This window comes from Melanotaenia boesemani, chromosome 8 (genome assembly GCF_017639745.1).
Source record: "Melanotaenia boesemani isolate fMelBoe1 chromosome 8, fMelBoe1.pri, whole genome shotgun sequence".
In the NCBI taxonomy this organism is placed as follows: domain Eukaryota; kingdom Metazoa; phylum Chordata; class Actinopteri; order Atheriniformes; family Melanotaeniidae; genus Melanotaenia; species Melanotaenia boesemani.
The window spans coordinates 26,870,491-26,897,772 of record NC_055689.1 but is presented as its reverse complement, the minus strand read 5'-3'; the positions used below and the strand labels follow the sequence as shown (position 1 = coordinate 26,897,772).

The 27,282-nt window shown below is 38.8% G+C and overlaps 2 protein-coding genes across 2 annotated transcripts; both read left to right on the top strand.

Moving 5' to 3' along the window:
- Positions 1-303: 303 nt before the first annotated feature.
- apol1 (apolipoprotein L, 1) lies at positions 304-11,738 on the top strand. The gene is made up of 9 exons (XM_041993171.1): positions 304-1,722; positions 2,522-2,605; positions 3,987-4,076; positions 4,259-4,309; positions 5,564-5,617; positions 6,301-6,378; positions 6,504-6,543; positions 7,150-7,201; positions 7,602-11,738. The coding sequence occupies exons 1-9, from the start codon at positions 1,669-1,671 to the stop codon at positions 8,548-8,550; spliced, it is 1,452 nt and encodes a 483-aa protein (XP_041849105.1). The 5' UTR covers positions 304-1,668; the 3' UTR covers positions 8,551-11,738.
- Positions 11,739-15,204: 3,466 nt separating this feature from the next.
- LOC121644937 (putative ferric-chelate reductase 1) lies at positions 15,205-23,341 on the top strand. Its single transcript, XM_041993203.1, has 7 exons — positions 15,205-15,302; positions 15,788-15,882; positions 16,976-17,182; positions 18,329-18,433; positions 18,574-18,715; positions 18,830-18,916; positions 22,385-23,341. The coding sequence occupies exons 2-7, from the start codon at positions 15,790-15,792 to the stop codon at positions 22,435-22,437; spliced, it is 687 nt and encodes a 228-aa protein (XP_041849137.1). The 5' UTR covers positions 15,205-15,302; positions 15,788-15,789; the 3' UTR covers positions 22,438-23,341.
- Positions 23,342-27,282: the final 3,941 nt, after the last annotated feature.

Here is a 27,282-nt window from a genome sequence, read left to right as displayed (position 1 = left end):
CTGGTCTTGCAGTTATTTAGTAAAATGGTGAATATCTTTAAATAAAAACAAATAAGCCTTTTTCATTTTGGTTGTTACATTCTAACATACCTTGCCTCTCTTGGTTTAGGATGACTTGTCTGTGGATGATGAACACTCTGCCAAAGGCCTGACAGAGGAGTCCTCTAAGGTAAGATATGAAGTTCAGTGGCGGCAGTGACAAAGATGAATCCATATCAAGCAGCAAACAAAGTAAGGACAACTACACTAATTAACTGATGGTGCTTGAGTAATGGAAAAAAAAGGAAAAATGTTCATGTGTGTTTTCATAAAGTGATGATTCCTGTCTCCTGCAAGCAGCATGAGAAGCAGAGTGGATCAGATGATGAGGCTCCAGCTGTGAGCAGTGAAAAGTTATCAAGCAACAAACAGATTCTTTCATATTTTCTCCTTCTGTTTCATTCTATTGGACATTCAAATGATTATTTTTTTAAAGAAAACATATTTCAAAGAAAGATCTATAATAGGAAATTGTATTTTTTCAAGGAGAATCCTGTTGCTTCAAATTATATTTTTCATTTGATCAAACTGACCGCTTGTGTTTGGCTCATGGAGCTGCTTGTTGTGTTGTGTCCAGATGTTAAACAGATGTGTTTATTCTCTGTAAAAGTAGGAGTTAACTAAATGTTTCTGTCCTGAACATTTTTTGTGACGATATCTTCTCCCTCTCAGAGCATCCTGGCTGAAGCCATGTCCAAACCGAATCCATTCTGCTCTACAAATAAAGTAGCTTTACAGTTGAATGTGCAGGTGGTGGTGGTGTGATAACCATGACCGACTATCATGGTGGTGATGAGACTACGATGATGATGATGGTGATAGGGATGAAAGCTGTGTTGCACAAATGGTCATCAGTTGTTTTGCATGTTGGACTTATTTACTCCACATCACAGAGACTTTACATCTTCGCTTTTCTCATATTTGGTGTGTGACTTATGATTTTGAAGCGTTCTTTCTATTTAGTTTGCTATTTTTCTTTCTCTCTTCTATGAAAGAGAAAGATTTCCATACTTAATGTTTCTCCTTATGTTTAGAAAACAACTCAAGCAATTGTTGAGACTTTGACGCTGAATTCTTGCTATGGAAAATTGTATTAACTACACCAGAATTTTTTTTAATGCTGCTAGTGTTTTATTTAATACTGCATAGCAGTTTATCTGCTTTTGCCTGATATGGTTTAAAAACGAATATTTTCTGTTCTCTTCTCAGAAGGACACTGAAGACAGAGAGAAAGCCGTGGAGAATCAGTCTAATGTGCTTTGCTCATGACTCATTGACGGCATGCACACATGTGACTGAACAACTTCTCCCAGAAATACCCTCAGTCCTCAAACTCCTCCTCTTCCATAATGCTACCACTTCCCCCTCCTACTCCTGCCAGCTTGCAGTCAATCTCCTTGTTCTCTACTCTAGTACACTGAGTCCCTCTATGTTTGCGTCCTTGCCAGGTCAAAAGTAATTTGATCTCGCCGGAAAGGAAGAAAAGAAGTGAAACACCACCAGTCCCACCCAGATCAGCTGAAGAGATTCACATATAATAAAGCACTGCTCCTGCTCAGAAACATGCGTTCCCTATAAAACTGTTTTGACTTCTGCTTGGCCCGTCTGTGCTCTGTTGTGTTACAGGAGATGAAGGGGATGTCTGCGTACAGCAACGTACAACAAAGAAGACCTGAGGAAAAGGTAAGGTCAACATTTACTAAATAATGTCTCAACTGTTTGTCTGTTCCTCTTGTTTAGAGTTTCATGTTTTGGGATAGTTCAATACTCAAGCTAAGCAAATTCTTAGTATTCATTAAAGCATATTAATCGGGGTATTGCACAAACTAGGCTATTCAAATTATTTGCAATAGCTAAATTATATCAAATGGTATTTAAGATATATGGATGACCTTTGGGAAAATTATTTGACTTGTAAAAGAAAAATCCAAGCCCCTAAGAGAAAAAAAGGGGGATCTCTCCGAAAGTCCTGTTGCTCTTGCCAAACATCAGACAAACAATTTTTTTGCGTTTTTGTATCCAGTATACACCAAAGGTATACCTTGATCTCGTTCATTTAGGAAACTGCTGTGGTTTGATTTCAGAAGATGAACAAAGCAGCATAAGAACAACTAAACATGTAAAAAGTACAAGGGTCGTCTTGTTAGCTGATGAACATTAGCTGCTCGCTTTGGTGGAAGCGTCCACTGGACTGTTGGAACAAAAAAAACACAAATACAGTAAAGGTTTCCCTCCAGTGAAGAATGTTCTTATTGCTACATCTATTAGATGTTTTAGTTCTGTTCTTTAAATAATATACAGCTAGCATGTAACAGAAGAACTGTTGTCTCTCCTGTTTTTCTGTACTTATCTTCAGTCTCAGTGATCAAATAAACAGGGTTTCTGAAATTTGGATGACAATCATGGTTTAATTTAGAAACTATCCAAATGTGAACCTGAATCTCCTCTGAGCAAACTGATGAATTTCTTAAATTTACTGCAGAACCGATCAGCTGACAAAGGCACCAAAGATGATGAATCTATTGTAACCAAAGACGGTGACGAGAACCGTCCGGCGAGCACAACGGTGAGTTTGCCTTGACATCATAGCAGGATTCACTTCCAAATCACAGTATTAGATTTAACCCCAAAGTTTTTTCATGCAAGCAGAGTAATATGATTTCTTGTATTAACCAAGACAACTGTTATACTAAGTGAGTTTTGGAGTTTTTTTCTCTAAGCGTTTGAGTCGTTGTTAAGAACCCACATATGTTTGGCAGGTGAAAACCAGAGGTGTTCATGTCAGCAGCTCCGTTTCGATCTACTTTTTACAGTTCCTGCTTCCTTGTCAGCTCTTTAAGTCCAAAGTCATGCAAACAGCATGACTCTCACAGACAATTATCAGAGGACATTTCAGTTAAACATGTTACATGGAAATTTAATCCCACAACAATCAGTAATAATATATTGTTTCCCTTTAAAGTAGTTCACTATAAGGTAGTCAAAATGCATATTTTACACAATTTGTATATGTGGTACACAATTTTCCATAAAAACTTTAAAGCTGAATGTTTATTTTTTTTTATCTGGGTGGCATACTGGAAAAACTCAAGACTCTACTGGGAGGCTGCTGCTTTTAAGGGTGTTTGAAGAGAAATTTGTACATTTTTTTAGAAATGAAAGCAGATAAAGAAATATAGTTAATTTTTTAGAAAGTAAGTAAAGTCGAAAGAGGATGTGTGTATTTGAGAGTAGGAACAGTCACATGGTATACTATGCATACACATCAGAGGAAGGAATAGTTTGTGTTGAAGCGCTGACAACTGACTCAGTTACTGGTCTTATAAATCACTAATTGGTGAAAAGAAATGTTTCATGTTTTTGCTTCATGTGTTATTGTCTTGCCATTTTTCTTTTTTTTGGAACAAAGTAAAAAAAAAAAAAAAAAAAAAAACAAACAAAAAAACAACAACAAAAAAACAAAACAAAAAAAAACAAACAAGAAAATTAATGCATTTATGCCTCAAGCTGCAGTCAAGGTGAATGGCCGGCTGTTAGAGACATAGACTTAACTTTATTAATCCTTTGGGGTAACCCCCTCAGGAAATTCACAATTCCAGCAGCACATAAGAAAACAAAGCAGGTAAATAAGCACACAGGTAAAAAGAGCAAAATGAATTAAAAAGAGCAACACACAGATAAATAAGAATAAAGATAAATAAAGACAAAAATAGCTAGATATGACTTTGTATAGAATTTGAGTTAAAAAATTATACTAGATAAAAATGAGGTTATTGCACCAGGGAAAGTGTTCACTTCTGTGTGTGTATGTGTTGCACCAGTAGATGAAAGTGGCTTCTTTAACTAGAACATTGTCTTTATTCATTACCAAATATGTTGATTATATATGTTCTTGTTATGTTTATGCTTATTTGATTTCTTTGGTTTTACTATGTTATTTTCACCAGGCTGCGTCTGATGAAGGACTGAAAGATGAAAAAGAGTCTTCATCCAGAAAAGAAAAGAAAGAAGAGGATGGAAAGGACAAAACTGAGGAGGTCTGTCTGTCAGCTACATTACCTCAGCTTCCTTTATGCTTGTTGAACTTGTTTTATGATTTTTAAAAGTATTGTTTTTATCAGGAACAAGTGTTCATTTAACTGTTGTTACTGCTCAGAGGGATGATATCATGATTGCATTTGACTAACAGTAAAGTAGTGATCCTGTTTGTTCCTTTCAGACTAAAGTCAAGAAACCCAAGAGACAAAATCCTTTCATGCCTCAGGTCAAGGTAACTTTTAAGAATCTGACTTGTACAAACCTGTTTCTCACCATGCATCTGTGTGCTGCACAGAGGGGGAAAACACAGCACTGCCCAAATTCCCTCTTTCATCCTGACAAAAGTTATAATCAGATATGAATCCGTTTCAGTCTGGAGACTTGTGTATAAAAATATTCTTTGAATATCACTGGAGAAACCAGAATTTTTACCCAAGTTTTGCACCCTGATCACCATTCACATCTATGTTCAATAATACATTCATTTTGAATATTACATTTCAAGAAAAAGTTAATAAATCAAAACTTTATAACACATTAAATATTGTAGCTGCCCACATAAAATGTTGGTCCTCTGGCACGATTATAATAGTGTGAAATGTCTCTACTATATAATGCTTTCATTAAACAAGCATTAATGCTTTCTGTGTGGGGCAGGATGACCACATTTATATGTCCCAGTTTTAGTGAAGAATTCTGGGCCAGAACCACAGGAAGGTAGTAAATGTATGTAAAGAAAATATCAGTGTAATTCAGACAGAAAACCCCAATCCCCTCATGCACTTAGCGGGAATATGCATCTGAGTTAGTAAGTGAGGAGTGCTTCTCTGTGCAGCTGACCTGTTTACTAAAGGAAATGAATTGCATGACAGCAATGCACACGGAGAAGCTTAAAGTATTGGAATATGAGTTCATTTCTGGTGGAGCTGGTTAATATAGAACTAATCTCTATGCTAACAGTCACTGCTTTTATCATTGCAGTATTAGGTTAAAAACAATAAATTGTCCTTTCTGCTCCATTTGAAATATTTTTAGATGGAGAAAGTTATCATCTGCAGCTGAATGTGTTGCTTCCACTTCTATTTCCAAGATGTAGGTGGATCAAGGTTCAAGAGTTGTCTCGTGGAGCCAAAAATCATTAACTAAAACTGAAAATACACCCCCCCACTTTTTTTTTCTTTTAATAGGTTGTCTCATATTTGTATCTTTCTTGCTGTTAACTACAAATATGCAGTATTGACAAGTTTCTTTAGTGATATTTATGATTGTGCATGACTAATATTCCAGGCAGATCCTGACTGTATAAGCAAATCCTTGCACTAGTTTCACAGAGGACACGTCTGCTTAAAATGTATTTTAATGAATATGAGCACTTGTACCTTAAAAAACAGCCGAGCAGTTTGCAACCATTAGGTAACTAAAAGCTCAAAGTTATCATTAAAATCTGTAAAACTTGTTTGTTTTTGTTTGTGTTTATTGATTTCAGACCAAAGTTATTCAGAAGCATGTACAGGACACAGCTGGAGGCAGTGCAGCGGAGGTAAGGAAAAAGAAACAATCTTTGCTTCTCTAAACTAGACAGAAAAATATTTGTCGTTTGCTATTTTTTATTCTGGCTTTTCTTTCTGTCTGTTAGTGTAATTGTCAACCAGATTGTGTAGAAATATTGCTTTGTGGTTCAGAATTACAAAAGGTCTGTTTCAGTCACAGCTCCCTACCCCATCCACCCTGAAAACAACCTCGCTCTTCCAGCCATTTGGTGTTTATCTCCAGGATGTCCACTCAGCTCAGATATTACTGTTATCAACATTTTTCTTAGCTTTTTTTTTAAACCCTGACATGTGTTTGTGAAATAAGACTGGGCTACGATGTGCACCAGACTTGCTTCTCCGTTTCCTTTTTTTAACATGTCAAAAGAAGCATGAGATCATTTACCTTTATAAAAACAGCACTAAGTTGATGGCATATTTTTTAAAGAACACATTATCCTCTTTATCGGAGCATAAGCTAAAAACCGCAACACAAAGTATTAAGGGGAAACAGGGGCAATGAGAATAACTTGATAAGTTGAATTGTTGCATGCTGCATACCTCTCTCTCTAATTGGCTCACTTACATACACTTTAACTGTACTGCAGACCCATACATTTGTTCATAAAGAAGGGGGGAAGTCCTGGCACGGATTTGGAATTGTAATCTCTTTTATTTATTTATTTTTTCTCAGAATAAAGGTGCCAGCAAGTCCCTGTTTGACCATTTGGAGGACTTCCGTATTAACCCCTTACAGCCTGAAAACAGTCAGGTTGGTCTCTGGGAAGGGGGAAAAAATCAATATAAATAGTCTGAGAACTTTTAAAATGATCTGTGGCTTTATTTTAAGCAAGCATTAAAATGCCAGTCCCTTAATAATCTATAGGTGTCTTTCAGGATATGGAGAATCTCATGGACTGGTGGAACGCTGTGGAGGGTAAGCTACAATTTTATTTTGCTCTTGATTTAGGTCAGTGGTGTTTTTTACCTCCGTGAAGGTGGAGGTCATGTATTCGGCAGCGTTTCTTTGTCTGTTTGTTAGCAACAAAAAGTTATGGATGGATTTTGATTAAATTTTCAGGAAATCTCAGAAATGGAATAAAGGAACAAGTTATTATATTTTGGGGGTAATCCAGATCACCACCTAGATCCAGGGATTTTTTTTACTATGGGGAGGGAGGTAGGGCTAATTTTTCCATTAGTGCTCTGACTAAAAAATAACGCCCACAATTTTATTTATATAGCACATTAACTGTAACACCAGTTGCCTAAAGTGCTAAACAACAAAAACAACTACAAAATTAAACACTACACAGTGTAAATAAAAACAATTACATAAAACTGGAATAAAAAGTAAAAGCAAGCAAATGTCAAGCTCAGTTATGTTAAGAAGTGGGTCCTCACAAAAGGATGGACGGTGTAAATCATTAATGCTTGTGTATTTCAAATTCAGTCACATATGGGTTTGCTGTGTCCTCATGCTTTGTCTTTATAATGCATATATACATGGTTGCTATATTATTTTTTTTTTTTACTTTTTCAGCATGGGACGACACTTCACAAAATGAAGACATGACAGAAAAAGAAGAGGCCAAGTAAGTTAAAGCCCAAATATGTGCTAATGTATTTTACTTAATTATTTCTTTTTGTCTCATAAGGGTTGTTAAAATACATTTTTTAATTTCCTTAGTATGTAACCAAGCTTTTAGTTGAAGCTTGTATAGCTGCATCCAAAATGTCCTCCTTCCCATCAACAGATGGAATGTGTAAATAATTTAAAGACTGTCATCAAAATGCAAATGGTTTACCAGAGATTTGCTGTTTTTAAATGCAGTTTGACAAACAGTGGCACAACATGGTAAAATATATTTGCCTCCACTGATATCTTAAAACTTGTGCAAACAAAATGGCAATCTACGCTTTGCATGGTAGACTGGAAATAAGTCTTTCTCCTCAGTTTTACATGTTTTATTTCCCCCAACTTTCCCTTCTCAGGGCATTTGCTGTGACGGCAGAGAAAGTGCAGAAGGGCATCCGTGTCTTCAACAAACTGTTCTCAGAGCGCGCTGAGAGCCTCTGGCAGCACGTCATTGAACTCAACAGCATTGCCGACGGCCTGGACAAGTTCAACAAGAACACAAAGATCGCTCAAATCACCGGTGGCTCCACCAGTGCCATCGGGGGCGTTGCTACCATTGCTGGCCTGGCTCTGGCTCCATTTACAATGGGAACCTCTCTGATTGTGACAGCGGTAGGGCTGGGTGTTGCCACAGCAGGTGGTCTAACATCAGCTGGTGCTGGCATCTCCAACCAAGTCAATAACTCTATGGACCGCAAGAAGGTGGAGAAGATTGTGGAGGACTACCAGGAGAAGATGATCGACCTCAACAACTGCCTGAAGTTCATCAAGCAGGGGATCGAGAATCTGCGTAGGTTTGACCTTGTTAAGATGAAAAAACACGCATACAACCAGGACTTCCCTGCACTCACTAGTAGTTTCTATATGGACGGCGCCATGGCAGGAAAAGCCATCCTCATCAACGCCAATGAGATCATGCGTGTGGTGCACATCGCAAACGTGGCGGGTAGCACCGCAGCCAGAGCAGTCCAGATCGCCAGTATGGCCACTGGTGTCCTCACCGGCCTCTTCGTAGGCATGGATATCTACTTTGTGGCCAAAGACTCCAGAGAACTCAAGAAAGGGGCAAAGTCAGAGTTTGCTGCCAAAATCAGGGAGGTGGCCACGCAGCTGCACGACGGTCTGGTGGAGCTTAACGGCATACGAGAGGTGCTCCATTCCACCACGCCAGAAAACACAGGTAGCAATACCAAAGCTTTGACCAGTGACACAAAAGAGAAAGACAACAAATCTGACAGTTTAGGAGAAAATGAAATTGACTGCATAAAAAATGCTATCAAGGGCGACACTGAGAACAGAGACTAAGGATCATAAACCAGGAAATGCCTTAAACTATACTTAATTATGAAAAAGTAAAAAAAAAAAAAAAAAAAAAAAATAATAATTCAAACTCAGCACTTTTTTTCAACACATTTCAGTGCTGTGCACATCTAAGGCCGTTGGTAATTTCTTAAAAGTTTTAACACAATAAGTTGCATTTTGAATTCCGGAAAGGAAACTACAACCTTGTAATGGAAAGTATCTGAACATTTTAACCAAGGAACTGATTTTTTTAAATGTCCACATGTATGTTACACTGACAGGAACTGGGTCTGTAGCAGACCCAGCCCAGCAATGGTACAGTGTACTGATGTTTTAAGCTACCTTTTATTAGTGTTCATTTGTTTTCCTTTACTGTGCAAATTCCTTTTGAACATATTTTACTCGAACACTGTAAGAACTCCCACTTCCAACTGGTTGCTTTTACAGTTTTTTTCTCTATTGCTAAGACACATTTCTCGAAAGCTTCTCTCCTTCTCTCTTAACTGAACACCAAACCCAAGTTTTATGCTACTGTTGTAGAAAAATGACCAAGAGTTTGGAATGAGTAAAAGTATATAAAGTTTATTACAGAAGAATTATTGAATACAGAATTACTTGCAAGTAATGAGAGTGGTCGTCCTAACTCACGTGAAGTCAAAAGAGAGGCAAGAGGAAAAACAATAGTTATACATTTCTGTAGAAAGAATCCTCCTTCCTGAAGACCTTGGGTCTTAGCTGGCATCAAAACAACCTCACATAGTTGTGTCTCCACCAGAACCAGTCTGACTAAGGGTCTGAGGAAGGACCAGAAAAAGGTCACCTTACCTTCGTAGTGAACTTTTTAACAGAGCATGTATATGAAGAGAATAAACTTTAAAAGTAAATTAAAGCATGATGACTAAAAATGCACAACGTAAAAAGTGTAACATAGTAACAATCAGTGTAAATACAATTTATAAATTAATATAGTAAACGAAGTAATTATAGGTGTGATTATAATATTATATACAGAGTATAATAAGTAAAATTTCTTCCACACTACATTCATAAAACCTCAGAATCTTCCAAAATCTTTCCCAAAACTGAACTGTTGTCAAATCGTGCCCTGAGTCAATCAAAATGAAAAACACAACTGAGCAGTCACTTAACGCTACAGGGAAAAATGGAAAAAAACAATACTCAGGACATGACGCTGTAGAAATAAAAGTTTGTTCACTGTAGGCTAAATGCATGTTACAAAACAAATAACCTGTGCATTTATCACTTGTATGCAGTAAGCCTACATAAAAATAAAAGTACGAACACATATACAAATGAGAAGTGCATTACTCAGCCACAGTATCATTTCTTCATACTGGGTCAGGCTAGAGGACTTCAAAACAAGGGATGCTCATCCTGCTGCCCTAACAGAGCATCTCACATGTGACTGAGGAAAATGAGGAGCAGGTGTTGTAGGGTCGTAGGTTGGCGGGACAGCGGACAACCCCATGATTGCTCATGGCAGCACACAATGTGACATTGCCACCTTGCTGAGAGAGATGCCAACAATGGCCCGTTGGCCAATCACACTACGGCCTCTCCTTCTCCTGACGAGATAACAGTAAACCCAGCTTCATCCATGTAGATGTATTCATAGGGTCTTTCCATTTGTTGCGCATGAGGTCACGATCAACAGTAGAGAGGCTGACACTGTTGATACCCTCAAAATGTACATGCTCCTTAATGATCTTCTGCTGAATTTCACACAGTTTAATGGTGTTGTTCTCATGGACCATAGTGACAATTAGGTCTCTTGGTATGGGGAGAACATACCTGTCCTCCCACCCCCATGTGGCAGTCTTTCAATTTTACAAAAAGAGAACATGCAGTTACAGAAATATACATGGATTACTAGGCCTACAAACAGTTAAACTAACCCTCCATTACAGTACTAAAGTACATCGGCACAGTGATGTACTGAAACATATATTTATTTACAGTATACTGTGGTACAGTATATAGCATAGTCATATAGTAATTACTGTTAACATTTACATACTGTAATGTCAAAAAAAAGGTAATTACCTGTTCCCTAAATCTTTGGATTATGGTGGACACAGTGAATCTACTGATGTTTGGTTGTACCCTTTGTCCAACCTCGCTCATGCTCATATTGTAGACAAGAACATGGTCAATCACAGTAGATCTGATTTCATCAGATATTAGTGTTCTTTGTCTTCGCGGACAACCTCAACCACTTCTCACACAAACAACACAAACTACTCCTCCTCTCAGATTTCTATCCATTGTAGTGGATCACAAACCAGCACTCTCTGAACAGGCTTATATATATATATTCCTTCACATCATTGGCCACAAGTGTGATCAGTTTTGAGTTGTTGTGTTCAGCCAGTGACACCTGTGCTTTAATTGTGTTTGACTTTGCCATGTGTGCTTACCATTATGCAACACAGATGCATCACAATGAACGTGTGTTGGTAAGTTGTGTCTAAACACATGAGAAATGCTTATGGTTTTACCAAAAGAGTGACTGATTCAATCAGTGGGTTTAGATAATAAGGTTTAGTGGTTTAGCAATTGAGAAAAACAATAAAGAAAACCAAACAAAATAAAAGGCCAGGAAGAGACTAAATTACTAAAAATAAAATATTTTATATTATAGCATATTATACTTGCATATCTGGTAGTGGTGCCATTATTTGAAACTGCTGTGCTTCTTTCATTAAGTGGGTTTAAGGAAATTTAATTTAGTAACATTTAATTAAAAAATATGCTGTAAATATTTTCTGATCTTCCCTTAAACCATGAAGAGTAGCTTTGACTTCCATGGATATCCTGAAGGGGAATAGTTATTAGTTATTTATAATTCTTTAGAATTACAGTGTAACATTAGCCTGTTTCCTCAGCTGAGGTTTGGCTGTCAAGGCTGCACAAGGCTGTTTATTTTTTTTAAGAATGCTGTCAATCGACTTTGTGTAATGTGGAATGTTTTAACAAAAAAGAAATTATTGTTATTAGAAATCATGTGTCCACTTTTATCCAAGCTAAGTTTGACCTGATAAACAGAAGCAAAATCCAGGCCTTGTGTTCACAGTGAGGAAGACAGGCGTGTCTGATGACTGCTCAAAATCAAAGTTTCTTGTCCAGCCTGAATATGCTCTGTGATCAGAAATTAAATTCTTTTTATTTTTTTCCTCTCTTTTTTTTTTTTTAAATGTTCGGAAAACTATGTGCAATACATTGTCAGTTTATGGTTAATGTAAATGTAAAATTAAAGTGTAGAAAGACATTTTATTTCCATCTGTATTTTTTAAGTCTTTATGCAAGTGAGTGAGCAGCAGAAACCACTATACTTTGGTAATAAGCAGAATGTAATGGATAACTGCAGTGGTATGGTCTATAATGAGTTCACAAACCTCGTTCTGCAGGATGAAAGCTTTAGGAAGGAAGTATATAAAAAGCTCTTCCCTCACCCAACCTCCTGTTCATCTCAAGCTCGGGTCCTATGCACCTCTCCTATATATATATATACAATTATATATTAGGACTGTCAACTGATTCAAATTTTTAATCAGATTAATTAACCATGATTAATCACGATTAATCACCAGTCGCAACTATGCCTGAAATATGCCTGTTTTTACTGTATCGTATCAAAGGAAAGAGCAAGACAATGCTCACTTGGGGTTTTCTTTGCTTTTTTAAATTTAATTGACCACTTTAGTTGTAGTAATCAGTTCAATATTACATAAAACCAAGACCTTATAATATAATATAAAAATTAAATCATTTGTGCCCCCTTTTTTCCTGGTCAGTGCCCCTGCCTGGGCCCCCATCAAAACTTTTCCTGACCCACCCCTGCATAGCTGAACCATAAATCTTTTCTAACACATGTAAACTTCTTTGTTAAAGAGGAAAGCTCCCCTTATTTGTATCTCAGAACCTGTTCATAGTTTCTCTCACAACATTTATGGCCCCTAAATGATCAGACCTGTGTCTCCAACGTCTGCACAGCACCAATGATTTAGGGAAGATTTCGCTTTGCTTCCTTTTGCTGTTTTACTCTCACTAGATATCTGAACCTGATCTGCCTTTCTAGATGGCTGTCTTATAACTAGTAGATTTTACAGCTTTGTCACTAGCAAACCTCATTAATACTGAACAGTTATATAAAATAAAGGCAAACAATATCTAACTGAAATAGTCTGTTATCAGCATTTGTCATTCTTTAGCTTCATGTTACAGTGACATTGATCTGATTAACAAGAGACTAATAGATGTAGCGTTGCTATTACTACGGCGTCCAAAAAACAATACTTTTGGGGTCAATATGTGCCGGTGTTGCAGCAAAACCTGTGACCCATCAGAATCTGTGACCACAGGGGGGCAACAGTGTACAGTTCTCTGCATGTACGTCTCAAAAGCCAAGTAAAGCAAAGTCTTGAAAACACTTGTATTTGAGTCTGAGTTCATTAAAATGCAGGTGCAGTAAAGACATATTCTGATTCACCATATCAGAAATGGTGATCTCTGTGATCCTGGCTATGTGAGGGTCACATATTATGTTAAAAGAGTACAGACTATAATCACCAGAAAAGAAAGACAAGACTAAAGAATACAAATAAAAACACAGACAGGAAGGAAAAGGATAGAAAGAAGAGTGAAAAAAAGCCTGATGAACCCAAGAAATGCTCAGGAGATTCAAAACAAGATGATAGGAGTTTAAAAACCCATGTAGGGTGGGACAAAACCCAGGGGGAAAGTGAAAGAAGAAGCAACAAGGAGGATGAGGGGAAGGATGATGTCAGAAAGGAAACAAGAGAAGGAGGCAGAAGGCAGACGTACGATGAGGCAGGAGCAAGAAAGACAGAGAATAAGGAGAAACATGAAACAAGAGAAAGAGAGGAAGAGAGAGGAAGCCGTCGCAAAGATGGAGAGCGCGACAAGACAGTTGGCTGATAAGAGGAAAGGAGGAAAGAGGACTGAAAGACTGGAGAGCAGAGATGGTGAAGAGAGAGAGAGAGAGGAGAAAAGGGACACAAAGAAATGAAAAAAGAAAATAATAAAAACTCAAGTGGGAGAAAAGAATCACATCAAGGTCATGAGGAGGGAAAGATGAGAAGAGAGCGTTTGGAAAGAGACGCAGTCGGCGAGGAAGAAGTCAGGAGTCATTACAGGAAAGGACACGAGGAGCTCAGAAAGAGGGGAGAGGAGAAACGAGGGAGCAGAGTATAGAGCGGACAGTTTGAGAGAGCAGGAGGTGATGAGGAGTAGGAAAAGGTGAAGAGGAGGGAGAAAAGAGAGAGTCAAAAGAGAGGAAGTGACAGAGAGCATAAACACAGTCAGAGAGGATCTCGTCCTCGTTCACACACTCTGTGGACAGACGGACTGGACATTTAATTTTCACCCAAACACCAAAATGATCATGACATCAACTGTCTCCACTTCTTTGTTGCCAAGACGACAACAAATGATTAGCTGAACAGGGTCTTGTTGCATCAGATATATGTTGCACAAAAGTCAATTTTCACACTGAGCTGATCTAAAGAGGAAGAAAACAGCTGCTGCTGCAGAGAAATCCAAGTCAATAGTAAGTTCTCCTACAAAACCAGTTCCACTTAAAGTATATCAACTTTATGTGAAATACTTCCGAGGAACAACGTCCACTCGCTGCTGGGCTTTTAATGGTACTTGGACATGGTTGTCAAGGGATTTCTTTTCATCACGGTGACTTTGTTTTCTAGTCCATCCATGTCTTTGCAGAAATGTCTGAACAACATTGTGCAGATATCCATGACCGTAAGGTGCCTTCACCAGGTTTAAGATAAGATCTTATCCTCCAAGTTCTGCCCTGTCTCCCTGGCATTCCAGCACTTCCTGGTGTCAGTCGACTTCTCCTCACTCTCTACCTGCAGCTGGCCAGATGGGATTGAAGCACACCTGTCTTTCTTCATCTTTTAACACTGATGAACATAAAAGCCTGGGGCCTTATTTATCAAGCATCTTAGAGTGTCATTTTAGTCCTAAGTGCTGAGAAATTGTGGAATTTAGTCCTACTCTCAGTCTCAGTTTCAATCAACTTTCTGAAGTCTAAGAATCACTCCTACTCCTCCACATATTTAAGAGACCTCCATAGGTGTCATAAGTGGTTAGGAGGTGCCTGTAGAGCAGGGCTATTCAACTCGGTGCCACAAGGGCTGCAATCCAGCAGGTTTTTAGTGTCTCTCTTCTAATTCACCTGACTCCAATTAATAAGCTGCTACACAGAACTTCACAGGCTGTAGGATTCCTTTCATTTGAGTCAGGTAAGTTAGAGGAGAAAGGCTTAAGGCGCATTTAGTTGTTTTGCAATTTCCTTCCATGTGTTTCTTTTATCACGGCTTGCAAGCATTTTGCTGAATTTCCCTTTTATGATGTCCTTACTTTAGCCGACTAATACTACAAGTAGGAGTATCTCCCAGTTCGGTTTTTCTTTTTGATTCCATGTTGGTTTTGGCTGTGTGGACTGTGACTGCGGTAGAAGTAGAGCAGTAAATTAACTGCATACCAGTTTCAGGTTAATCGTCTCATTAATGAATTGGAAAGGAAAGGAAAGTGAACATGCATGGTCACACACACTCCTCCTCCTCCTCCTCTCCTGCGTCAGGGCTAATATAAATATTGCACCTGCAGGGATCAAACTCAGAGGAGCTGAAAGAGCTAAACTTTACATCAAATATTCCTTCAGGTCAACATTTAACCTTTACAGCACCGAAGTAAGTCTCTTAAACCTTAATCACACATGAGGTTGGTTTTCATTATTTATTTGTATGATTATAGAAAGTCAGTTTTGCTTAATTTTTTTAATGCATATAAATTAATTTAAATTAAATTTAATACTTTGAAAAATAGTATTAATCATTTGGAAAAAAGATTTAAATAAGTCTGACAAATTGGTACTACTGGTACTACTATTTATAGTATAAAATATGTTTTAATTTGATTTCTCATATATATATATATATATATATATATATATATATATATTGCTTTAATTTACTATATGGAAATTATGGAATTTATTATATATTATATTATATGGAACTGAAATTATTCATTCAAATGTTAAATTAAAAAAAGTTTTAACATAAAAAGTCTAGAACTTTTTATCTTTAAAATTTTGCAAAAGAAAAATGTAAGTTTTTTTTTATCTGCTTCATTTACATTTACTCTTCTGTCTCAATGTGTTTCATCTTTGCAGAAATGGAGCAAACATTGATCCTGTTGTTCACCACAGTGATGCTTTTTGTAGCACCAGGCGTCAATGCAGATTTGTCATTTGCAGCTAATCCGCAGGTTAGTTCTCTTTTCCCATGGGCCGGGGTAGGGGTCATATCCTGACAGGGAAACGCTTCTCTATACAAGACCGGAAACGAGATGTTAACCCCTTAACTCCCGGTAGCAAAGGCTGGAGGTGCAGGTGCAGTCAAGTTAAGAATGAAAGGTTCGAGAAATTATAGGCCAGAAATTTGGATAATGAAACACTGAAGGTGCATGGATGGAAGTTATTGTGCATATTGTGAATATTTCTATCTCCTCACCATCTAGAAGCTGTGAGATTCTAATCCTGCTTTCTGTCTGTTCACCTGATGCTGATATTCATCACATATTGTTCCTTCTGTGTTTAGAAGGAAGCAGCTTCACAGCTTTAAATTAATCCTGCTGACTTTTTACCTTATTAGTTAGTAAATCCTAAATATTCATCCTTCTTTGTCATAAATATTTGATTTTATAAATATATACAAAGAAATATTTTAACTGTTGCTGTTTAAAGAGAAAACTGCTAAATCTGTTTGTGTTTAGTGCAGGGGTCTGCAGCCTTTCCAAACCAAAGAGCCATTTTTCCCTCAGCCAGCTATATAAAACTCCTTTAGAGCTGCAAATGTTACGAGTCTTTTCAAAAAGGCAACTCAATATATATATTTTTAATGAAGAGTCACCATAGGAAATTTGTTATTCATGAAGAACCACATTTTTATTTCCATTTTTAGGTTTTAAAATAAAGAAAAACATAAAATCTTTATAAAAAGAGGATAGACACACACACACAAAAAAAAAGTCCCTGCTTTCCAACTTAATGACAAGAAAAACAAATTTAAAGAAATATTTTAGTCACGTATTTAGAGGCATTGTGGAAGGTCCAGAGAGCCACTTGCAGCTCCAGAGTTGCAGGTTGGAGACCCCTGATGTAGTGTTTGTAAACCAAAATTTACTACATTTTCTTTATATAGCCATAGGCCTTCTTTTAAAGGAAAGAGACATTTTCCGCGAAACAATGCGATTAATCGCGATTAATCGCAACATGTCTTGCAATTAATCGAAATGAAAAATTTTAATCATTGCCCAGCACTAATATATATATTGTTATGGTTTCTATGTTGTCTACCAGTTTAGCATTACACGGACAGGGTGTGCAGTCACCAAAGTGTGTGTGAGTATACCGGATAGCTGTGACCCTGCAGGAAATGGCGTATGTCTTTTTGGATCTGTGCATGCCAGCACCCCAACGCCTCCAAATGGTACCCAAATGGCCTTTGAGCTCAGTGGAAACTCCTCTGGATTCATCGCTCTGGGGCTCACCTCGAATGCATCTGTGGTACAACACAACACTTTAGTTGAAATCAAGTTGCTATTCCTTAAAATCTGAAGTGTTTTAACTGTAATATCAAATTAACAAGAAAGAGAATTGTGTGGTGAAATTAAGTAAAAGACATTGTTAATGATTAAGTAAAAGTTAGCAGTTTGAGTTGTCTGGTGGTGGTGGTGGTGAGGTGGAAAGTTTAATAAGGTTTAAAGTTTTTTTTTAAAGTTTAATGAGGTTAAAGTTTAAATTTAAATGTCTCTTATCAAAAGTGATATAAATTTAAATGATGGGGAAAAAAAATGTCAAATTTCATAATTCAACATTTGCCTTTTTGTTTAAATCCCTAAATGTTCATGCTAACACTAACAAATTTTCAGTTGACTCTTAAAAGTCTGGGGATTTAAGATCAGATTTAATGTTATCCCATGTGGTGTTAACAGCGAGTTAACCATGCACAGGAGCATCCCAGTCTGTACGATCTGTGTTTAAGCATTAATAATATACACCCAGCAAATATTGTACCAGGGTTATTAATAACTAAACTCACACAGCGTCACTTTTTAATGCCGCACCCTGTTGTGTCCATGTTGTTTCAACTTGTATCTTGATTAATAGCAAAAATCACACATGCAAACATTTGTTGAATTTGATACAGTTACTGATATTTTCAGACTTAAAATGTTAAAAATTGACTTTAGAAGTAATCTCTGACAAATTAAACAGCTGTTTTTAGAGTAAAAGATTAAGGCATTGCATTAGTTTCATCCAACAAAATATTTATAAAATAATACAAATCATTTATATTCCTTCAACATATCTGTTTTTAACTAAAATGTACTCAGCTAAATTTAATTTTAAGGAATGGAAAATAAAAAACAGTCAAATATGTTTTAGCTTTGTATATCTCAAATATCATGCAAACTAAAAGGCTTTCAAAAACAATGTGAAGGCGTAGTATGAAGAAAGAAGCTGTCTGTTACATGATGTTGTAGATATGTACAGTACGGACAAAACTGGAAAGGTTGGAAACTCAAGTATCATGTGCAGTACTTCCTCATTTTATTTACTTGACTCTAACAGAGACGTGATGTTGACTTTCCTCCTTGTGTTCACTCTGAGGATCCAGCTCAACCTTTGATGACTGCTGCTGTTTTTCAGGGTACCTCGATGCTCTTTGTCTGTGCTCAAAACAGCAGTGGGTCGTTTTTCTTCCAAACACAGACTCGAAACAACATAAATAACACGCTCACATCACTAGACAGGGTGAGGCCTCCACTTCACTGAAATGTGAAATTAACACTCTCCAGATTTATCCTCCATGTAAAACATGAGGCAAAATATTTCATTCATCAACTAAATGTTCTTTATGTCCTTCTGCTTTTCCTTTCATTTAACATTTTCAGACTGTAACACAGATCCAAGGCAAAGTAAATGGTTCAAGTATTCAGTGTGGGTTCACTGTTCCAAATCTGAACGCCTCTAACACCAGGAGTGCCAGTGATACCACATATGTCATCATCCTTGGGTCTGGAACTGTAAATGGAAGTAAGGCACAGCATTCCACCATACATTTTTTTGTTTTACATAAACATATTTGAGACCATAATTTTAATAAAATGTCATAACAGTGACACCATTTTGTTTCAACACTATCTTCAGACAGTGTTGGGAATTTCACTGCCTCCCTGACCACTGACCCCCTGATCCTGACCAGCAATATTGCCACCACAGCACCACCTTCATCAGGTACGAACCTTCACTCTAATGGTAAACTATGTACTTACATGTTTAAGATCTATGCCCAAAGATGCTCAATTTCAAGGGGATTCAGTAAATTTAAATGGACAATACACAAAATATGCGTAAATCCACATTAACAGTGTAATGTCGGTCCCTGAGGGCCGCTGTCTTGCAGATTTTCCAGTGTTTCCTGCTTCAACACACCCGACTCAAATGAAATAGATCCAATAGCCTATTAGGTTTTGCACAATGACTCATCAATTTGAGTCAGGTGGTTTTGGAGCAGGGACATATCAGAAACCTGCAGGATTGTGGCCCTTGAGGACAGGAGCTGGGCACCTCTGGATTACAAGATTGTAGACACCTGTGATGCTAATTGGTGGACATACCTTGGATTAACATGTCCCTTTGGTCAAATTATTTTCTTTTTTTTCTAGGGGTACCATCATTTTTGTCCAGGCCTGTTTCATGAGTATTTTTTTAAAAATTATTCTGTTGAAGCATGGTTGAAAAGCAATGTCTGACTTTCATTGGTTAAATTTCATAGAACTTTTATTTATTATTACCTTTGTCAGATTCAAGTTATTTCTACGAACATTGAGCTTTTCTTTCATTAACCGAAGGGTACCAACAACTTTGTCCACGTGTGTATGCTCCATCACTTACCGCCTATCTTGCCATATGCCATCTTAAACCCTTCCCTCTGTCAATCAAAGTGCATTTTTTGTTTCAAAAGATATTTTTCCTTTGACACAATGAGATAGTGACTGGGGCAATAAACTTAAATTGTATGAGGGTCAGTTAAATCATTTCACAAAAGTAGAAGTGAAGAATAAGAAAAGAAGAAGAAAAAGATTATCTGGTTTTGACAATGGGATAAAATAAAATAAAAATGTTCAAAAGAGGTGAGGAATATTCTGAGGACAACTCAGAGTAGCAGTAATTGTTTAATGTCCTTATCAGGAGTACTCCTGGTAATAATCCTCACCTCTTCCAAAGACACCAGTTCAAGTAAAACTGTTCAGATTGATGGATTTAGGAGGAAATAGAAAAGTCAAAGAGAGATATTTAAAATTGTGGACAAAAAGTAAATTGAAAGCATCAATTGATTAAAAAAATCCATCCATTTTCTGCCGCTTATCCGGAGACGGGTTGCGGGGGCAGCTGTCTAAGCAGGGAAACCCAGATTTCCCTCTTCCCGGCCACATTCACCAGCTCATTCGAAGGGATTCCGAGGCGTTCCCAGGCCAGCCGAGAGATATAGTCCATCCAGCGTGTCCTGGGTCTTCCCCGGGGCCTCTTTCCGGTTCGACGTGCCTGAAACACCTCACCAGGGAGACGTCCAGGAGGCATCCTAACATGATGCCCGAGCCACCTCATCTGGCTCCTCTCAATGTGGAGAAGCAGCGACTCTACTCTGAGCCCCTCCCAGATCACTGAGCTTCTCACCCTATCTCCAAGGGAGAGCCCGGCTACCCTGTGGAGAAAACTCGTTTCGGCAGTTTGTATTCGCGATCTTGTTCTTTCGGTCACTACCCACAGCTCGTGACCATAGGTGAGGGTGGAAACGTAGATCGACAGGTAAATCGAGAGCTTTGCCTTTTGGCTCAGCTCCTTCTTCACCATGACAGACCGATGCAGCGTCTGCATCACTGCAGAGGCGGCACCGATCCGCCTGTTGATCTCCCGCCCCATCCTTCCCTCACTCGTGAACAAGACCCCAAGATACGTGAACTCCTCCACTTGGGGCAGGACCCTATTGCAGACCCGGAGAGAGCATTCCACCCTTTTCCGGCTGAGGACCATGGTCTCGGATTTGGAGGTGCTGATTATCATCCCAGCCGTTTCATCAGTGAGAGCTGAAGATCACCGCCCGATGAAGCCAACAGAACCACATCATCTGCAAAGAGCAGAGACCCAATTCGGAGGCCGCCAAACCGGATCCCCTCAACACCTTGGCTGCGCCTAGAAATTCTGTCCATAAAAGTTATGAACAGAATCGGTGACAAAGATCAGCCTTGGCAGAGTCTAACAATTCCGATTTACTGCCGGCAATGCGGACTAAGCTCTGACACCGGTCGTACTGGGACTGGACAGCTCGTACAAGCGGGTCCGGCACTCCATATTCCCGGAGTACCCCCTACAGGAGTCCCTGGGGGACATGGACGAATACCTTCTCCAAGTCCACAAAGCACATGTGAATTGGTTGAGCAAACGCCCATGCCCCCTCAAAGACCCTGAAGAGGGTGTAGAGCTGGTCCACTGTTCCATGGCTGGGACAAAAACCACACTGCTCCTCCTCAATCCGAGGTTCGACTATCCGACGGACCCTCCTCTCCAGCACCCCTAAATAGACCTTACCAGGGAGGCTGAGGAGTGTCATCCCTCTGTAGTTGAAGCACACCCTCCGGTCCCCCTTTTTAAAGAGGGGGACCACCACCCCAGTCTGCCAGTCCAGGGGAACTGTCCCCGATGTCCACGTGATGCTGCAGAGGCGTGTCAGCCAAGACAGCCCTACAGCATCCAGAGCCTTAAGGAACTCTGGGCGGACCTCTTTCACCCACGGGGCCTTGCCACCGAGAAGTTTTTAACCACCTCAGCGACCTCAGCCCCAGAGGTGGGAGATCCAGCACCAGCTACCACAGACTCTGCTTCCTCATCGGAAGACGTGTTGGGGGGATTGAGAACGTCCTGAGTCAAGGTCAACTCCAGAATGGAAAAGGGTCCAGCCCCTCCAAAGGACAGTGGTTCCAGAGCCCAAGCCATGCGTCGAGATGAGTCCAACTATATCTAGCCGGAACCGCTCAACCTCATGCACCAGCTCAGGCTCCTTCCCCACCAGAGAGGTGACCTTCCACATCCCTAGAGCTATCTTTTGCAGCCAAGGATCAGACCGCCAGGGTCCCCGCCTCTGGCAGCCGCCCAGCTCACACTGCACCCGACCCCTATGGCCCCTTCTGCAGGTGGTGAGCCCTCAGGAGGGGAGGCCCATGTCACCCCTTCGGGCTGGCCCCATGGGCAAAGGCCCGGCCACAAAGCGCTCGCCTACGTGCCCCACCTCCGAGCCTGGCTCCAGAGGGGGGCCCTGGTGACCCACATCCGGGCAAGGGAAACCCTGGTCCTTGCTTTCTCATCATTATAGGGGTGATTTGAGCCGCACTTCATCTGGTCCCTCCCCTAGACACCTGTTTGCCATGGGTGACCCTACCAGGGGCATGAGCCCCAACAACATAGCCGCTAGGATCGTCAGGACGCACAAACTCCTTCACCACGATAAGGTGACAGCTCAGGGACGAGCTGCAAAAAAATACTGCATCAAATTATAGACAGTAGATGTACACCTCTAGAGACCTACAATAAAGTCAACTGCACTTTAATTGCCTTTTTTTAATCGCTTTAACGACTTTAACAGTGCTTTGTGTGGTATAACTTTTACATTTAACTTTAATGCCTTTTTTGTCTTTTCTGCTCCAGCTGTGCTGCTCCTGCTGAGCATGCTCCCACTGTTCTTCCTGAAGACAGCCTGACAAAGACCAGAGATGAAGCTGTAAGCAAATGAAGGCAGCCAGTTTACACACCAACTAAACTGAGTTTCAGAGAATAAAGCTTTTACACTGAACTAATATTAAAATATGAAGTTGATCTTTTTGTCGTATTTTTGTATTTTATAAGCACTTGTAGTTAAAGGAGTTTCAGTCATCAAATACAAAATCTATTTCTTAATTTGTACATATAAATTAACAGATTTTTAATTAAATGTACAAACTATATTATTCTTGTGTTTAATTCTACTGTGACTCTATCTCTGATCTATTTGTTGACTGTATGAAATAAAACCTTAGCTTACTTACCTGAAAACAACTCAAACTGAGATTTAATTTTTTCTGGGTAATTGGTAATATTTGGTCTTGGGGAGCTGCGCCTCTCGTCATGATACACTCAACAGCCAATGTGATAATGTACATTTAACTCCTTGTCTTGGAGAGGCCATGTCTGTTAAATTCTGATTTCCTGGTACGACCTCTGATCCAGATTTTCAGGTTTGTTGTGTGTGTGTGTTTTTTTTTTTTTTTGTGTTTTTTTTGTTTTTTAAAAAACTCCTACATCCCTGAAGTTCTGATATGTGACATAAAACATGTTTTAGTTGATTCTCGCAGATATGCATGAAATAGTTTGTCTGCTGCAAGAAACATCCACTAATGCTTAACTTGGATTTAGGTGACCAAACCACAGCCTGTATTAAAATGTGTGCCGCTGTAACTCACTTCTGCAAACTAACTAAAGCTAACTGAAATAAAGCATGAAATAATGCAGATTCTACTGGATAAAACATGACATCCACACACTCAGTTAATGGAGGAATGGTAAATTCAAGATGAATCAGTCTGTTTTCTGTTTGTGAACTGAATAAATTTTTGCTTTTGGACAAAACTTTTGGTTTCAGATATTTTGTTCAAAAGACAGTACATTAATAAGATGATTTGTACATTCATGAATGATAAAAAATTATCCTAGCTATCCAGAGCACTTTTTCTGTTAGTCCTGGACACATGGACTATATTACTGAGACACCATTATAAAAAAAGACAGGCAGGAAGCGTGTTTCTATTTTGTTTACACCCATTTGGATAGATGTTTATCTAGATGAGCTGTATGACTTTGTTTTTTCATAGCTGTTTCATATCAGAGTATTTACATAGGAGCACAGAGCCTCTGTATATTTATTTAATTTGTACAGTATGTGTTTTGTTTTTCTGGGTAGCGTATTTCACTTTATAAATTTTATCTTACAATCCATTTTAAATTTGAATCCGTTATGTAAATATATGCTGTGTTCCATGTCTCATGTTTCTATCACTATATTATGTTACAGTGCATCCTGAAAATATTCACAGCGCTTCCCTTTTTCCACATTTTAGTATGTTACAGCCTTATTCCAAAATGGAATAAATCCATTTTTGTCCTCAAAATTCTACACACAATAGCCCATGATGACAATGTGAATTTTTTTTTATTTTTTTGCAAATTTATTAAAAATAAAAACACTAAGAAATCACATGTACAAAAGTATTCACGGCCTTTAATCAATACTTTCTTGATGCACCTTTGGCATCAATTACAGCCCCAAGTCTTTTGGAATATGATGCCACAAGCTTGTCACACTTACCTTTGGGCAGTTTCGCCCATTCCTCTTTGCAGCACCTCTCAAGCTCCATCATTGTTGGATGGGAAGCGTCTGTGCACAGCCATTTTCAGATCTCTCCAAAGATGTTCAATTGGATTCAAGTCTGGGCTCTGGCTGGGCCACTCAAGAACATTGACAGAGCTATCCTGAAGCCACTCCTTTGATATCTTGGATGTGTGCTTAGGGTTGTTGTCATGCTGATAGATGAACTGTCGCCCCTGAGATCAAGAGCGCTCTGGAGCAGTTTTTTTTTTTTTTTTTTTTTTTTTTTAATCCAGGATGTCTCTGTACATTGTTGCATTCATCTTTCCCTCTATCCTGACTAGTCTCCCATTTCCTGCCGCTGCAAAACATCCCCACAGCATGATGCTGCCACCACCATGCATCACTTTAGGGATGGTATTGGCCTGGTTTCCTACAAAAGAATTTTGTTTCTTGTGGTCTGAGAGTCTTTCAGGTGCATTTTGGCAAACTCCAATTAAATCATTTTACAAAATAGAACTGAAGAAGAAGAAGAAAAGAAAAAGAAAAAAAAATGTCTGGTTTTGATAATGAGATAAAATAAAATAAAAAAACCATCAAAAGGGGTGAGGAGTATTTTGAGCGCAACTCAGAATACAAGTAATTGTTTAACGTCCACTTTATTTGCCTTTCTCTTTTTTTAATCGCTTTAACACCTTTAACAGTGCTTTGTGTGGTATAACTTTTACATTTAACTTTCTTAATGCCTTTTTTTCTTTTCTCCTCCAGCTGAGTATGCTCCCACTGTCCTTTCTGAAGACAGCCTGACAAAGTCCAAAGATGAAGCTGTAACCAAATGATGACGCAATGAAGGCAGCCGGTGTACACACCGGACCAAACTGTCATGAGGGCTGGTCTGCATTTCCTGCAGCTCCCATAATCAGACACATCTGCTCCACCTGGGCCTCATTAGTTCTCACTCTCCTCACCTGTTCATCTCCCTATTTAATTCCTTCCCAGTCTCTGCTTCCCCGCCAGATGGTCACCAACTATCCTTGTGTGAGATCCTGTGCTAATTACTGTCTCGTTCTAGATCCCTGTTGCCGACCATTGCTTCCTCCATTGGACTTCCCGTTGCCCGATCCCCTGTCGGACTCTCCTGCTTCCTGCCAACCTGGTTTCTGACCCTTTTTCTGAACTGACCACCGATCTCCGCCTAATCCCTCTGCCTGGACCAAGCGACTGCCTTCCTGCCTCCACCCATCCCAGCATTAATAAACTGTTCAAACTGTTCATCGTGTGTGGGCTGAATTTCTGGGTCTTCCTGAGACAACCGTTACACAATATGAAGTTGATTGTTTTGCACTATTTTTGTATTTTATAAGCACTTGTAGTTAAAGGTACTGGTGGTTGGGAAGTGAAAACAATATTACATCTATTTCAACACTTTTACATTGTCATTGTGGATAGTGTACGTCTCAGAGAAGATGAGAAACTGAGACGATGATGCTCCAAGCCGGACCGGGGAACAGCTAAGAGATGCAGTCAGGAAAGGGTCACTGCATTCGGTCAGCCAACCCTGTCCTGACCGCTGGTACTTGACAATGAACACTCTATTGATTAATCAAATGAAATAACCACCAAGTAGTTGAATTTATTTCTTTTTCCTGCATATTTGACCTTACAAGTGACTTGTATGGTGACAGAATTAAATGAAGGCTCGAATATTCTCTACAATCCAAGAGCAGCGCGTTTGCTCCTGGAGCAGCGGCTGCAGTGGACAGGAAAGGAGGAAGTGAAATGGTGTTTCGGGGAATGTTCTTTGGATTTTAGTTGTGACCTTCAGCGGACGTTCATGGAACATTTTAAAACAGTTTTCATCTCAACGATCTAGGCAACGTTTTCTGAGCATCACAAACTGTTTCACCAGAACCTTCAGCCTGTTAGTTGTGCACATCTGCAGCTGGAACAGCCTCTCAGTTACTGCATCCACACTAAATAGTAAAAAGTAATCAGTGACTGTGTGATTTTCAGCTAAAGGAGACGATCCTGTACAGTCACCTGTTGAAATTCAGTCATTTCTGCCAACCTAAAACTTTAATTTCCTTCCCACAGTCTCACTGGGAAGACCATGCAGGAAGGATCGCCTCCACAGCTCTCCCTGCATTAACAGCCTGTAATCTGCTCAGTCTTGATTGGTCAATAGGCAAGGCTCTGGCCCAAGACACACCTTCATAATGAGGTCCACATGCATACAGTAATGTAAAAAATGAGACGTGAAAATGTAAAAAGGAGACAGAATTTTAAAAAGGATACCAAAAAATGAATATGCTTGGAAAAGCAAATGTAAAAAATAATGTAGGAAATTATAATAATAATAATAATCATAATAATAAACACCAAATAAATTGAACTGAAAATAACATGGAAAAGCAAATAAATATATTTAAAAAAGTTAATTTAAAACAGCTAAAATGACAAAAGAAAAATATATTTGTGTCATGTTTTATAGGTTTCTTAATGGAAAAACTATTTTTTACATTTTGTTGTATAATTTATTAGTACATCAATTTGTTTATTGAGCCATTTTTATATTTCTGTATTTATTGTGGCAGTTTCAGTTCTCCATAATTGTGTGTAGAATTTTGAGGACAAAAATGGATTTATTCCATTTTGAAATAAGGCTGTAAGATAACAAAATGTGGAAAAAGTGAAGCGCTGTCAATATTTTCAGGATGCACTGTAACATAATATAGTGACAGAAACACGAGTCACATGGAAGACAGCATATATTTACATAACGGATTCAAATTTAAAAGGTGTTGTGAGATAATATTTGCGAAGTGAAATACGCTTCCCGGAAAACAAACAGCATTTTTTCCTCTATGCAAAACACATACTATACAAATGAAATACATATACAGAGGCTCTGTGCTCGTATGTAAATACACTGATATTACATAAGTCATTTAGCAGACACTTTTCTCTAAAGTGACTTAGATTTGAGAGTAGGCAGTAGCGTAAAGGGTCTCGCCCAAGGACCCAACTGGAAGGTGTTAATATGTCCCCAGTGGGATTCGAAATCCAGCCTCCCACATAGGAGATAGTTGCCCTGCCAGCTGAGCTATCCAGGAGCTACTCAATATGATATAAAACAGATATGAAAAAAACAAAGTCACACAGTTTATCTAGATAAGCATCTATCCAAATGGGTGTAAACAAAATT